Source organism: Pectinophora gossypiella, chromosome 7, assembly GCF_024362695.1.
Source record: "Pectinophora gossypiella chromosome 7, ilPecGoss1.1, whole genome shotgun sequence".
NCBI classification, from domain to species: Eukaryota; Metazoa; Arthropoda; class Insecta; order Lepidoptera; family Gelechiidae; genus Pectinophora; species Pectinophora gossypiella.
Window position 1 is genome coordinate 7,956,256 of NC_065410.1, and position 15,069 is coordinate 7,971,324.

The 15,069-nt window shown below is 38.6% G+C and overlaps 2 protein-coding genes and 1 long non-coding RNA gene across 3 annotated transcripts; all 3 read right to left on the bottom strand.

Moving 5' to 3' along the window:
• Positions 1–135: 135 nt before the first annotated feature.
• Positions 136–3,319, bottom strand: LOC126368035 (DNA methyltransferase 1-associated protein 1). Its single transcript, XM_050011890.1, has 8 exons — positions 2,881–3,319; positions 2,449–2,612; positions 1,909–2,127; positions 1,582–1,713; positions 1,104–1,367; positions 864–1,005; positions 472–626; positions 136–324 (listed from the first exon to the last, which is right to left on the bottom strand). Exons 1-8 carry the CDS (start codon positions 3,083–3,085, stop codon positions 208–210), a joined length of 1,398 nt encoding a protein of 465 aa, XP_049867847.1. The 5' UTR covers positions 3,086–3,319; the 3' UTR covers positions 136–207.
• Positions 3,320–3,403: 84 nt separating this feature from the next.
• Positions 3,404–6,978, bottom strand: LOC126368115 (uncharacterized). Its single transcript, XR_007566540.1, has 3 exons — positions 6,522–6,978; positions 4,769–4,808; positions 3,404–4,602 (listed from the first exon to the last, which is right to left on the bottom strand). It is a non-coding gene; the product is annotated as an uncharacterized LOC126368115 (long non-coding RNA).
• Positions 6,979–7,344: 366 nt separating this feature from the next.
• Positions 7,345–14,616, bottom strand: LOC126368040 (retinoid-inducible serine carboxypeptidase-like). The gene is made up of 9 exons (XM_050011898.1): positions 14,416–14,616; positions 13,647–13,876; positions 13,170–13,269; positions 12,828–12,961; positions 12,166–12,466; positions 8,914–9,093; positions 8,529–8,606; positions 7,985–8,139; positions 7,345–7,444 (listed from the first exon to the last, which is right to left on the bottom strand). Exons 1-9 carry the CDS (start codon positions 14,531–14,533, stop codon positions 7,379–7,381), a joined length of 1,362 nt encoding a protein of 453 aa, XP_049867855.1. The 5' UTR covers positions 14,534–14,616; the 3' UTR covers positions 7,345–7,378.
• Positions 14,617–15,069: the final 453 nt, after the last annotated feature.

Below are 15,069 nucleotides of genomic sequence, written 5' to 3' on the forward strand. Positions count from 1 at the left end.
ACTAACTAGGGGACAATTTCAAATTTGCACCTGCTCTTAACAACTAGGTTCCCACTTTACCACATTTTTTGATATATGATTTTGACTGCCAGTGGAATTGATAGTCTACAAAAGAAAACACTATCAATCTATTACACAGTTTTTATTTCCTTATCAGCTAATTTTGCAAATTATTGCATTGTACTTTCAAAGACAAGTATGGTAATACTATATGGTTGTATTCAGTGCACCAGGCGAACCTACAACATCAATAATTTCTCCTACTGGTTTGCTTTCATTGTCTGTTGTAGTGGAACTGCAGATTGATGGAGGTATTGTTAAAGTCTGAAACAAAATTGAATCTTAATATATCATTTTTTGAACAGGCAATTTGGAATTTTTACCAACTTCTCCAGTTAATTGAGGGTAGGCTTGTGCCCAGCAGTTGGATGTATACAGGCTTTTTATATTGCATATTATTATGTTACCAACCTTTCCAGGGTTCAGAGCTTCATACTGATGTCTGAGTGCTTGTAGATCAAACTCGCAGGCTGTTAGTGCATTCTTGAGGTCTAGTGCTAGGGCCAGGTCTGATCTTAGCTCGTTAAAATGCTTGCAGATAGATTCCGTCGGAGTCGGAGCTATGTCTATTAAAAACAAATGAAGTTATTAAAAAATCTGTAACATTTTTACTTGTTAAGTGTATTAACTGTGTGTATGTGGTAATATTCAGATTCCTGATGTAGTAAAAGTATATACAAAGAGCGTAAATGATGCTACACGTCGAAATTCTGTATAAGTAAATAAATATATTTAAAAACTCAGACTGCTCTTTTGTTCCGCCTCTGCATCTTCGTCCGTGTTATTAGTGAAATAATATGTACCAATATTCATAAGTCGTAGCTCTTGCTCTATGGCCTTAGTCTTCCGCTGACCCACTCCTGGCGGCAGCTTCATACGTTGCGAGCGTAACCACACGCCCGTGCCGCGTGCCTCGGGGAACTTGATGCCCGACCACTCTACTGTCTGAAATTACGTCATTTGACAATCAATCTACCTCTACTTAGCAATTTACAGCAATTTTCTTTTTGTACTTTAGCCAAAGAACAACAACAGGCACTTACAACACTCTCGACAGCTCGTAGAGGTCTTTGTTGTGTGGATAATTTCTTCTTCTGCAGTTTTCTGTCATGCCTGCGAGCAATGGTGGCTGCGGCGCTGGACGGTGTGGCGGCACCTTCTGTCGCGCTCACGTTGTTGGTTGCCAAAATGTTGCCACTGTCTGCACGGGATATCAATTTCTGCAGGTCCTGAGTTTTCCGTTCCCTCTCTCGTTTCCTTGCCTCAATCTTCTTCAGTTCAGCTAAGAGCATTTGCTCTTCTTCAATCTGTGAAAGTGATTATTTTACATAACAACCATTCTTATGATCCTTTTATGTTTTGAATGTTAATATTGAATTTATTAATTAATAAATAATACTGGATAATCTTCAGGTTTACTTCTAAAGACAGTGTTGGGTTACTTGCTGCAAGGATTTGTGCTTATAGATTGAGTTCTTTAAAGTACATTTTAGCCTGATATTATATTGGTCTTTCATTTACCTGTTCTTGTGTTCTGTCAAATAGTCTTTTTAATTGTTCCTTCCTCTTCCTTTCATGTTCAGCATCATACTGATAGATTCTTTTCTCTCCATTGACCATGGTTACTGTATTGGACCATGGATTTGTTTTAACCTGAAATATATTTTCGTATTTTTTTTTAAGTAATCATTCATCATTTCATTAGTACTGTGCATAAGTAGTTTTCTTTTCTCAAGTCTATGATATCCCACTGCTGAGCAAAGGCCTACCTTCTCCTCTACTACAGTTTATTAGAGGGTTTGAACCATAATCAGTTTCATTAAAATGAGAACTATAAACTAAACATACCTTACTAAGAATGCCACAGATATTATAATATCTCTCCTTAAGATCCTCAATGCTGCGGTCTCTGAAAGCAGCACGGTCCCAGCGGTCGTGTATCACAATGAAGCGGAGGTCAAATCTTTGGCACAAGTCCATCAGGTGGTCGGTTTCTCCTTGACTCCAGTCTTCTGACTTGAGGTATTGATTGTACTCAGACTCTGAGTATGAAGGAATTGATACTTGCTGTGTTTGGAGAGGAAAATAAGATTCAGTTTACTTTTTAATTAATATTCCAATTCAAAAGGATAATGATGCACAGTAGAGGAATATTTATAGGATGTATATACATACATAAACTCACGCCTATTTCCCACTGGGGTAAGCAGAGTCTATAGAATTCCATTTGCTTTGATCCTGACATACTTCTCTTGCTTTCTCCAAGAAGCAATACATGTTGTTTTTTCATTTATAGATGTATTTGACAAAAGAAACATTAAATAGAACATTTTTGGTCAATATGAATATTTTTTTTATTATTATACATAAAATAATGGTAACACTTACCTTGTTAAACTGAGCAAACGGATACTCTTTGGGTTCATCGGAGGCTCTCTTCCAGTGGTAGAACACTGCATTGTCTTTTCGTGCTGGGTTTGTGAATGGTGCCCATTGCCATTTCCTCACCTTACGCATACCCAGCTTAGCCTTTGTTTGTTTATAGGCTTTGCCTATAAATAGATTATTTTAATAGCTTAGGTAAATACATCTTGATAAAAATACATTACTTATAAAGTGGTTAATAGGTCTGTCCAATTTATAGGAAGTTTTACGTAAGGAAATTTATTTAAGTAGAGGAATAATAGTAGAATGAACAAATCTGTTAGATAAGCTGGAGATTAGAAATAAATGCATGCAGATAGGTACTATAGTTATTATATATAACTATAGTTATAGATAGGTTTGTTGCTATTAAATATGACATTTTGATTTCCTTACCTGTGTCTGTAGGTAGTAGTGGTGGCAACTCATTATTATCATTGTAAAGCAGAGCAAACACCTCTCTGTGCATGCCCTCTGGCCGCTTCACAGCTTTGGCAGTCACATACTTCTTTTTGTTCTTATCTCCATGGATGATACTGTCCCTACTGATCTCAGAGGTTTGCGGCTGCTCAATATCCAAAATATCCAGAATATCAGCCATTTTAACCTGCTATAAAGAAGATTCTTCGGCAGAAAAGAGGAAGATGCTAAAGCCTCATTTAGGACGACGAATTAAAGGTATAATACACAATTTATGAACCACTTGAATTTTTACAAGGTTACTGAAGACGTAGAATTATAATTTAAATGTACAGTTTATAAACAAACTAGAAAACCACTATAATATAAATCAATTTCCACACACAAACATTGTAGGTATGTAATGAACATGAACTCTTGACTTCGCTTCGATCGAATACAATAGTACAAATACGTAGATTGGAAAGAGATAGTGCTATCTGTAAGCCTTGTGTAAGCCTCAGAACAATAACTAAAGCATAGAAGGAAGGCTAAAATAGCAACAGAACTCTATAATTCTGCTCTACTTTATCTTACGGAACCGGCGTAATGTTAGACAAAGACGCATATACAAAAATTGTTTCGTAATTTCGTAGGTTGTCACAAGTTTTTCATTGCCTAGTGTTGGGTTTCACTTTACTAATATGTCGATAAAATTAAATTTACTTACAATTAATGTCGATAAATTTTTTTTACAAGATTTCTTTTTGTAGGATGCAATTATCTTCTTCTTGATGAAAGGAGACTCTGTCTCTGATAGGTAAGTATCTAACCATTTTTGGATTATATTGTCTGGTTTATATTAGTTTGGAGCTGCAGCTCACATTCAGGAAGGAAAGAAAATAGCCAACTGTTATCGTTTCATCGGTAAGTATTTTGTAATATTCGAATTTATTTATGATGTCATCCGCCGTGCACTGGTGTCGATCGACGTGCCGTGCAAATTGGAACCGCCGGGTCTAAGCCGCACAGACGGTAAGAGGCCCGATGGGCTCACGCCATAGACATAGAAAAGAGTATGGACTGGAAATACCTACAGAAAAAACGTGCCACTCTGTAAACATAAAATGGCGGTCTTTACTAGGGCTACAAGCTGTTTCAATACTAGGATTACCATACTCGTACCTACTAGATATAGCATTATACTTAAAAAAAAATACGGCATACAAGTATTCATAAGAGAACAGAAAGGGAAAGTAAAAGGTAGGTAGGTGGTATACTGTATCTTTCGTGTAAAACTTGTAAGTATTGTATGTTGTGTGCAATAAAGTATATTTGTATTTGTAAAGGAAGGTTTAGTCAAGATTTATCTAAGTCGCTTACACAAATCTATAACATTCATTACATTCTTTATTGGGCGCAGTTCGTATCAACCTGGAGTGTTGGAGTAGGAGTAAATAAGAACAGGAGGTAAAATGAAATATAAATTAGATCGTAAATCTGTTCATTAGCAAGTATTTATTTTACACGTTATTAATTATGTACATTATATTTACAATAAATACAAATTTATTAATTTCTAAACAGTGTCAATTTGTTTAGAAACTGTCTTTGTGACACCCTGTCACATTGACTTTTTTTTTCATTAAGTCGTTTGATCTTGAGGCGTGACTTGTTCAGCTTTTCTTTTAAATTTTTCATCTCGTCTTCTTGAACTGACTGAAATAAAGTTTAATAATAATGTTAAAATAGTGTATGTACAAAATAATCTATAAAAATAAAAGTAAAATATATCTGATTTAAGTGCATTGTGCAGCTGGTTGAATTATACACTCTATATATGTATATCATGATAAAAATATAAAAAGAAAATTATTTGATATACCTTTTCATGTAAATCCAGTCGACACTTTTGGATTTAATATCTGAAATCAAAGATAATAATCATTTACTTATATAAAACGTGTACAACTCATAATTGTTTAGACATAAAACAACTACAGACTTAGTATATACTAAGTTTATTAAGTACATAATAATATGTAGTTGAATGATAGATAATATAAACGTGTTGTGATAACATGATACAAATATCTTATCTATCTAGCCAGCAGTGAGATGATGCAGGCTAGGCTGAAATTTAAATATAAACTAGATGTCGCGTGGTTCGCTCGCAGCAAGCTGCTCGCGTGTCTTGTTTTCCCGCTATTTTTTTACCGCGATAGAATTTGACCAAGACTAAAATAGATCTCGTGAAATCAAAAAAGTTCTAGGTGCTATAGTTTTGCCAGGCCGTAGGGTGTCTCCCTGATGCGAAGCAGTTTTCCAAGATGACGTTCCGATCACACCCCAATACATCATTTTTACCTCTGAGACATTTTCTGGAAAAAGAAAAATTTGTATGGCGGCCATCTTGTTTTTCGGCCATTTTGTTTTTTTTTCACCGGCGATAAAATTTGACCAAGACTTTAATAGGCTTCGTGAAAACAAAAAAGTTCCATGTGCGATAGTTTCGCCAGGCTGTAGGGTGTCTCCCTGATGCGGAGCAGCTTTCGAAGATAGAAAAGTATTTCCATACTCAACATGATGTTTCGATCACATTCCTCATACATCATTTTTACCCCCGAGGCATTTTCGGGAAAAACGAAAATTTTGTATGGCGGCCATCTTGTTTTTCCGCCATTTTGGTTTTTTTTCAGCAGGGATTGGATTTGACCAAGATTTAAATATGTTTCGCGAAAGAAAAATTGCTCCAGGTTTTATAGTTTTGCCAGGCCGTAGGGTGTCTCCCTGATGCGGAGCAGTTTTTCAAGATCTAACAGTTTTTCCATACTCAGCTTGACGTTTCGATCACACCTCTCATACATCATTTTTACCTCCGAGACATTTTCTGGAAAAACGAAATTTTGTATGGCGGCCATCTTTTTTTTCCGCCATTTTGATTTTTTTTCACCGACAATACAATTTGACCAAGATTTAAATAGGTTTTGTGAAAAAAGAATCTTTCTAGGTGCGATAGTTTTGCCAGGCCGTAGGGTGTCTACCTGATGCGGAGCAGTTTTCCAAGATCTGGAAGTTTTCCCATACTCACCGAGAGGTCCCGATCACACCCCCCATACATCATTTTCACCCCCCGACGCTCCTTCTGGGAGAACAATTATGTCAGTGAGTGAGTGAGTGAGTGAGTCAGTCAGTGGGTTTGCAGCTATATATATTTAAATATAAATTTAAACACCATTTCATCTGTCTGATCTATAATGTTCAATGTAGGAATAGCATCGTCTCGAAGACGCCTCCACTTTGAATTAGGAATACACATAAATGAATCCGCAGTAAAATGTTTCGAGCAAATACGGCTGTACTTATTTGGAATCCAATTTCGTCTATTAATGCGAATTATCCATTCTTTCTCTTTGTTATCGTCTACAGGAAATCTAAAAATTAAAAGTATCGATAATTTTAGTACATCACTATGGACAATCAACATAACCTCAAATCAATTCCGTATTCATCGATGAAACGTATAATATAATGGATATCTCAAATATTTTATGCTACAAATCTATTCAGCAAAACATATTACTTTCCTAAAATTGTTCAGCAGTTCACATTTCACTAGAAAATTACAAAAAACTTACCGATGAAACGACAGAAGTTGTTGGCTATTTTCTTTTCTTCCTGAATGTGAGCTGCAGCCCCATACCACACAAGACATAATGTCACAGAGTCGAGACACTCAATTATTTGATATAAATAAAAGTTTCTTTCCATTTATTTGGAAAAATATTGTTAAATTATCACTTAAAACAATCTGAACACAAGACACTCGTAAACAAAGTTCACGCGACCGTGTCAAATAGTTCGGTAAATATAAGTAAAATCTTCTTATGTATGTTACTATGTATTTGGCCGAATTAAAATGAGTCCAATAGGTCCAAATGACATTTCATGTTGTGACAACCTCGGAAAAAATGAAGCAAAGAGCGAATCATTTGTCCTTTTCTCACTCATAGTTTGTGTCGTAAGCTAGAAGAGAGCCGGTTTATAGTTTCTGAATTCTTATTTTAGCCTTCCTTCTATGCTTTAGTTATTGTTCTGAGGTGTAAGCCGCTATGTTTCTTTCTTTCTATAATTTCTTATGAATTAAAAAAAATAAGTTAAAAACGCAACTGACACTTTAATTTAAATGTTACCACAGTAAAAAAAATATTTTTATTTTTTTATCTACATTTTGGCCAGGTTTCAAACATCTCTTTACTTTAGTGATACTTTTTTATCTTTCTTTAGGCGCTGTGTGTGCCACGATCTTTATTTAAAGGCGGTGAGATTTCCTCCCTTTGCCGCCATTGTTATTTATTACAGGTTCTTTGAGACAGAGGCCCATGTTTCTCTGTGGTGCGCTCCCATATCGATTTGATTGGCAAAGTAAGCGAGTACCAAACGGAAAATAAAATATCCAACTATACTTAATTTTTTATTATAAGTAATATTACTTTTAAGGATTGACACCAGTTATTCTTTGCATGACTCTCCTCATAGCAGTTGGACTATCGAGCGGTACCTGTTACAATAAAATTGCGAATTAGTATATCGTACATTCGTCTTTCATGGCAAAACGGAGCAACGAATTCACGTGATGTTTTAAGTGGAGATAGTTGAAGGAACATAATGAAGATTGAATAGGTTTTTTTTCTCTTTCTAACTCCCCACTTCCCTAGAATGAGGGGTGGAAGATTATGGATCATTCCGAAATTTTCGAGGTGGAAAGCTAAATTTAAATTTAAGCTAAACATATATATATATATATATATATTTATATATATTATTATTATTATTATATTTATTATTATATTATATATATATATATATATATTTAGAAATCTGCCCCCAACTCAACCCCAAAAAAATATATGGGACTTTTCGCAGTTTTCACAGTAGGAAGCTAAAAATGGTACATCCGGAAACTGTATTACCACGATTATATTATTTAAGTTATAATGGGGAGGCTTGTGATCAGAACTGGGACATATTACACTGTTTAGGTATTAAATTAATAATTATTATATTTATGTAAAACTACAATCAGTTTGAAGTTCATTACCGAGATTCCTGCAGCGTTCATCCAGTAGAAGGCAAGTCGGTCAGTTTCTCGGAAGTAGCCTTCGACGAGGCTATTGACTATCAGCGTTCGACGATTAGTGTTCCTGAATTCTGCTTGACCGGCCCATTGCAGATTGTTCACCCATTTCAGTTGACCTGAGTTTGAATAAAACAATATCTGACTTGTTAAATGGATGGGACCCAAAGTCCATTTAATAGCTTTGCAGTGGTCGACCGCTTGCATTCAACTTCAAAGATTGCGATTTTAACATATTCGAACGAGCTATTATTGTACCCAGTTGAAAAAATAGCCAATTCTTACGAACGTACGGTTAAGTAGATCTACTGTAGAAGAAGGTAATAAAAATGGAATACCTTGCGTTAAGTTAATTAACTGTATATTCGTGTATTACTACTATATCATCTACAGATCTTACACAACGAAAATAACTAAATATATAGGTTAAAAGTTAAATATAAACGAATTACATAACAAGTATATATATAGTTATTAGGTATTAGGAATAATTCCTAGTTATAAATACCTGGTGTAGTGGATACCGCGTCGAGATTTCCGTTGTAGATTGTAACACTGACTTCTGTGTTATTTAGTAGGTATTCCACTGTAAAGAATGATTCGCCGATTAGCTTGTAAATATTAGGTTAGGTACCTACTTATGTTATTATATATTATGGGGGAGCTTACAGCTGCTGTACTCTCATAGTAGGTATACTTATTAGTACTTTTCAACATCACAGACTATCTACACTACGGGTTACGGACCATTAATGGCTATCAGTGATAGCCTAGTTTGTGATAGTCTGTCATAATTACGGTTCATTATTAAAATATATTCATATTAGGCGCAATACACGTCTTTCCTTTCGGTATAAGTTTCTCATTTGTCGTGAGTGGCAGGCGTATCTTACCCAGTTCAGTAGTAGGCTGCATGTAAGTCTCCCTGAAGGCTCGAATGACGGCCTCTCTGCTCTCGTCGTAGAATGGAGAGGAGATGCCGAGGGCGGGAGCTATCGTCTGCGCCATGAATTGATTGAAGTCAATGTCGGTTTGCAGCGCCGACCTCAGGTATTCTCTCTGGCCGAAGTAATCTGTAAGTATATGGGACAGAAAACAAATAGTATAAGTTCTTCTTTGCGAGTCGATGGCGATCGATACAAAATTTTTTGATGACCAATGATTGGCCACGCTTATGGTATAAGTAAAACATAAGAATGTCTGTCATAACTAGGTATTTCTGGATGTCTGCAGGCATTCGGAATATTTGCCAATAATTTAAGAAAATATTTATTGAATTCTATTATGTCCTATAGTTAATTGCGCCTTATTCAGAGGCAGAGGACAGGAGTCCTAGTATGGCTTTGTAATAGACTACTCTGGGCGCCATCCCACTCGCGTCATACAGAGTACTGCGGGGTGGAAGGCAAGAGGGAAACCACTGCCCTATTTTTCCCTAAAAAAGTAGCATGGAGAGTATTTTACTCCACCACCAGGCCATCTGGCAGCTGTCTAGGTCTCTTCAAAAGGATACGGTTGTTCCTACTCCTCCTCTCAATAGGCCTAACCAACCCCCCGCTTTTGACGATGACGAAAAAGCCGAATGCCTTGCCGACAGTCTCGAAGCCCAATGTTCGCCCAGTACTCTCCCTATCGATCGTAGGCACTTCTCGACGGTGAACTCTGAAGTTCAGCGTAGGGCTTCTGTACCTCCCACCGATCCTCCTCTTCCACAGGTTACTGAGGAAGAGGTACTAGGTATCATCAAAAGATTTCATACCCGAAAAGCCCCTGGCTCAGACGGTATCACGAATCGTGTCCTTAAAAACTTCGGTGCTCCCCTCATCTGCTTACTAACGGCAATATTCAACGTCGCCATGAGCAACTGCGTCTTTCCACAGCAGTGGAAAGAAGCAATTGTAATTGGTATACCAAAGCCTGGGAAACCTAAAAACGAACCTTCCAGTTACCGCCCTATAAGTCTCCTCAATACCATGGGGAAGATTTATGAGCGGCTCATATTTGCTAGATTACGGGACTACGCCGAATCCAATAGTCTTATTCCACCAGAGCAGTTTGGTTTTAGAACCAAACACTCCTGCGTTCAACAAGTGCACCGTATTGTTGAACATATCTCCAGTAGATTAAACTTAAAAAAACCTGTCGCTACGGGAGCGCTCTTCTTCGATGTGGCGAAAGCGTTCGACAAAGTCTGGCACAACGGCTTGATCTACAAGCTTTATTCACTGGGAGTGCCAGACCGTCTCGTGCACATCATACGAGACTTCCTCTCAAATCGAACCTTTCGCTACCGCGTGGAAGGGACGCTCTCGTCACCGCACCCGATACATGCCGGAGTCCCACAAGGCTCCGTCCTCTCCCCTTTACTATTTTCATTGTATACTAGTGACATTTCCAAATCCCCTAATACCGAATTAGCTTTATTTGCGGATGATACAGCCATCTATTCTTCGTGCCGTGGTCGAGTTATGATGACCGGAATCCTCCAACGCGCGGCCAATGCCTTGGGCAAGTGGTTTCGCAAATGGAGAATCGAGGTAAACCCGGAGAAAAGTGCAGCGGTGTACTTTTCAAAGGGCTATTATAACACGCCACGGTCACGCCGTCAACTTAAAATCATTAAGATGTTTGGCAAGCCGATCCCTTGGGAGGAGCAAGTCAAATATCTCGGCGTAGTCTTAGATAGACGTCTTACTTTCAAGGCCCATATCAAACGTGTGCGCGATCGCGCCGCGTTTGTAATGGGCCGTCTTCACTGTCTCCTTAACAAGCGAAGTAAATTGTCCCTTAGGAATAAGGTCAAAATCTACACGACTTGCATCCGTCCGATCATGACCTATGCAGGGGTAGTTTTCGCTCATGCGAGTCCCTCTCAAATCCACCGTCTACAGGTAATACAAAATCGTTTCATGCGGAAAGCCACGGGAGCTCCGTGGTTCCTTCGCAATGAAAATCTGCACATTGACCTAGGTCTGCCAACCATTGCCCAATGGCTCAAATTAGCTTCCAAACGTTTTTTCGATTCTGCTCCGCACCACCCAAATCCCCTGGTAGTTGCGGCTTCCGAATACATCCCGCTTAGGGACGGTACTGAAAAGTATCGGCGTCCGAAGGACGTAATATACGATCCCGACGACCCGATTACTCTAGCCATAGAGGCAGCCAATCAGCTCGCGACACCAAACACTTCAGGACCCCGATACCGACCCCGCCGGCGTGGTCGACGATTTCCCTCATTCAGCGCTTATCGCTATCGACCCACTAGGGTCGATTAATTCTTTCAAATATTTTTCCTCTCAGACGACGCCCTGAGCCGAGGTTCGCGCCCAACTGGGCACCCTCAGGCCTGTTGTCTTAAACGTTGTACCGGGTGAGAGCCTTCAGCGCTCCCCATTTGTCCGGCCAAGTAGTTAATGCCATCTGCGGCAAATCTACAATAAGTCACGTCAAAAAAAAAAAAAAAAAAAAAGTATTTTACTGAAAAGAAACGTTCTTGACAACGGGCTTCCACGATGTCACATCCCGTGGCGGTCTGAGTCCGGCAGGGGTAGTAATAGCAAGGCTACCTCGGTCGTCAGCATGCGAAACCCTTGCTCTATTGAAACTTGGACACTGACACAGAAGGACAGAGAGAGACTCGAGGCCTTTGAAATGTGGTGTTGGAGGAGGATGGAAAGAATAAGTTGGACAGAAAGGGTTACAAATGAGGAAGTGCTAGTAAGAGTAAGGGAAAAGAGACAAATACTGAGAATTATTGAGGACAGAAGAGGCAAGATGATTGGAGACCTAATAAGACACGACGAATTCATTAAAAACATCATAGAAGGAAAGCTAGAAGGAAAGAGAGGAAGGGGAAGACCAAGAAGAGCTTACATGGAACAGATTAAAGAAAAGGTTAACGTCGTGTCTTATAGGGAAGTCAAGGAATTGGCCTTTGATAGACTGGAATGGAAAATGCTACACCGACAAGAGCGTGGCTCTTAAATTGATGATGAGTTAACTAGAAATCGAATACAGAACGCGCCCCCCCCCCTGCCTTCACCCGTCTGTTTACAACACGATGTCAGGTCAGGATGTGGTCTAATGCAAAACCTACACATAAAATGCCATCCTGTCCTTCCATCACTTGTTTTTAAAACTCTTACCTCTTGCAGCAGTAGATGTACGCGTCAGCTTTTGAATGATGTAGTTCAAATTGACGGCGACAGTCCCTGCCTCCTCATTGAGAAAGTCTCCCAGGGTTAGGAACTTGTCAAAAGCTTCTTCAAATTGTCCACCATCTACTAAGGCCGAGAGTTCTTCGGAGAATGCTTCAACTATGACCCTTCCTGCTGGGTCGACATAGCCCATCTCGTCGAGGTAGAAGCCCAGTTCAGTAAGCGCCAGAGCTGGGGAGACCACCCCATTACCGATAACTACGCCTTTCAGGTTATGTGAGAAGGAAACCTAGAAATTGCACGTACTTATAAGTGGGTTTATATTTTCTTTATCTTTTTTTTGTAGTTGAATCCTTGTTCCTACAAAGAGGAACAAAGGTGTCATCTGGTTAATCCCATAGAACAACACGGACCTCCGTGGACCGGGGTTTAACCATTAAGTGACACAGTAAAGAGTCAGTGCCGGTCTAATTGGTTACACACAGAAATTCATATTTTTCCATACTACGAGGCCTAGAAGCAAAGGAGTGTTCAATAAAAGTGATAATGTGTTTGTGTGAAGTGTTTGAAGAAAAACTGGACTCAATATTGTTTGATGACTAGTAAAACGTAGTACAGTATCCTAAAGCTAAGCTCTGAGTTGTACTTACACCTTTTGCAAGTCGTATGGCGAGAGCCAGAGCGAGTGGTGCCCCGTCTCCTTGGCCGAAAATGTAGAGAGGTGAATCCTGGTAATCTTCTCGCGCACTGTAGAAAGACTCTAAAGTGTACAGGAGATGATCCGCTGAAAGATTTAGGTCATATTTAGTTTCACACCTACGCAGCGAGTGTGTTGATAAAACAAAGCTTTTTGAAATGCAGCTATAAATGCTGTGTTTAGAAGTACTATATTTTGTGAAGGAGTTTTCTCGACGTTTGTTAGGAACAATTTGTTCACGCTACAAATGTTGATGAAATATTAAATAAAATTGAAGTATCTGTAACAATCTTACTGTTATCATCAATATTCTGCGGCAAATCATTGTTTCCATTGGCTCTGCTGAATCCAGTCCCTAGTGGGGCATCAACAAACAATACGTTGCAGTCCTCCACCTAAAAGAAAAAATAGAAGTTCGTAAGTACCTACAGAGGCAGTATAAAACTTAAATATGTCCTTACCAAAATGATCATAATCAGGCCTCATAAGTACATCTTTTCTAGGTGATATATATGCAGTGTCTAGGAGGCATCTTTTCATGACTATTTAAGCCAATGCGAGAAAAGCAAGGCCTACCACATGCTCTACAGATGTCTAACTTATTCAATCAATCGACCCCACTGCTGGAACAACAAACAAAAGCATTTCCCCTATATCTCTTTCTCCATCTTATCTGTTCCAGCAAGGGTAAGTTAGAATACATTTTCGATTAGAATAGATACTTATTATTGTATAAAATAATGTCCTGTACCTAAGTATGAATATTACAAACCCATGATCCATTCCGGGCGTTCAAGTTGAAGTCGAGTGGTCCGATCATGCCGAAGTTAGCGAGCAAGCTGGGTGAGAGGCCGGTGACCCCGTCCAGCCAGAGAATGAGTGGCCTGGCCGCCTGGGCGCCAGCGGTGGCAGGGTAGAACCACCAAAACATGTCCCCGGTGCCACGTATGCGTGTCCATGCAGCTGTTTGTTGCACGTCGCGGAACCCTTCGCCTTCTAATACTGGTTGGTATCATAGTAGTTCTATTAGTATCATAGTGTAGTAATAGTAACCAGGAGTTTAGTTGCATTTGCATAGCATGAACAATTTAAAAGATATTGTAACTGATAGTGTTAGGGATTGATCTTTCGTAGTACCGTGTTGCACTTTGTTGTTGCATGGGTTACTAACTCTTTGCTTAATAGATTATTAAGTACTTATAGGTACTTAGGTAAAATTTGACCTGATTAACTTAGTTTACTTTCACACATAATAAGTATTTTTACACCGGCTTCGAACGTCGAGACTAGTTTTCAACATGGGCATCTCGGCAATGATTGTTTCTCTGTTGTCCTATTATTATTTTTTATTTCGTTAATTAAGAATAAGGTTACAATGGGATTGGCATATCCATTAGGATAAAAATCCCAAAGTAAAATAAAGTTAAAAATATAAGTGTTTTAGTTGCGGATTCGGATCTAACTGCTAGGAGAGGATGTTTAATTAATATTCCACAGATTTGGAGCTTATACTTATTATATTATAACCTAGGAATACTTACAAACAGTGGTAAAGTTCGGATGACGTCCTGCAACCAACCACCATATAAGCACCCCCAACCCGGCTGCCACTACCAACCCGACAATCACAGAAATCGTTATTATCACACTTTTCTTCATTTTCACACCTTCAAGTCACAATTTCAGACGCTAAGTAAATAATGCAAGTGACTTTTTGAAGTACATATTTTATCATAATTGAATATCGACTTAGATAATTTTGCGATTAGTTAGTGAAGTCGCTCCAAAAACCTTATCTCATTGAGATTATATTAAAATATTTCACAATCATAGCTTAGTTAGGTATTAAACATGAGCAAGAAACTATTTTATGCAAAAAAGTAAATATAAGTAGTTTTTGAAATAAAGTAGGTATTTTTCATTGTTTTGGTGCCAACATAAGACTACGGTGGCAGTCGTGCTGTAGTACGGCGTTATTATTTTTCTCCAAGCTGACGCTGACTTTTGTAATAGAATAAACAATAGGTTAATAGGACCGAACTTTTGTGCCACTCCGGTCGGCACAGGCGCCTTCCCTTCATTACACCGTCTGCTGCTTTATCTACAGGAGGTAGGTACTTAGCGACTTTGGTAGATATAGATAGATATGGTATTTTTGTGGATGTCGATGAGCTTAAACAATTTAGATACATGCC

Excerpts from the sequence above, each read along its gene's own strand:
- LOC126368035 (XM_050011890.1), bottom strand. The coding sequence starts at position 3,085 with ATGGCTGATATTCTGGATATTTTGGATATTGAGCAGCCGCAAACCTCT. Across the intron at positions 2,128-2,448 it reads CGTTTGCTCAGTTTAACAAG|CAAGTATCAATTCCTTCATA; the intron begins GTAAGTGTTACC and ends CTCCAAACACAG. Across the intron at positions 325-471 it reads AAGCTCTGAACCCTGGAAAG|ACTTTAACAATACCTCCATC; the intron begins GTTGGTAACATA and ends ATTTTGTTTCAG.
- LOC126368040 (XM_050011898.1), bottom strand. The coding sequence starts at position 14,533 with ATGAAGAAAAGTGTGATAATAACGATTTCTGTGATTGTCGGGTTGGTA. Across the intron at positions 13,270-13,646 it reads ACGCCCGGAATGGATCATGG|GTGGAGGACTGCAACGTATT; the intron begins GTTTGTAATATT and ends TTTTTCTTTTAG. Across the intron at positions 8,140-8,528 it reads CGCGGTATCCACTACACCAG|GTCAACTGAAATGGGTGAAC; the intron begins GTATTTATAACT and ends ATTCAAACTCAG.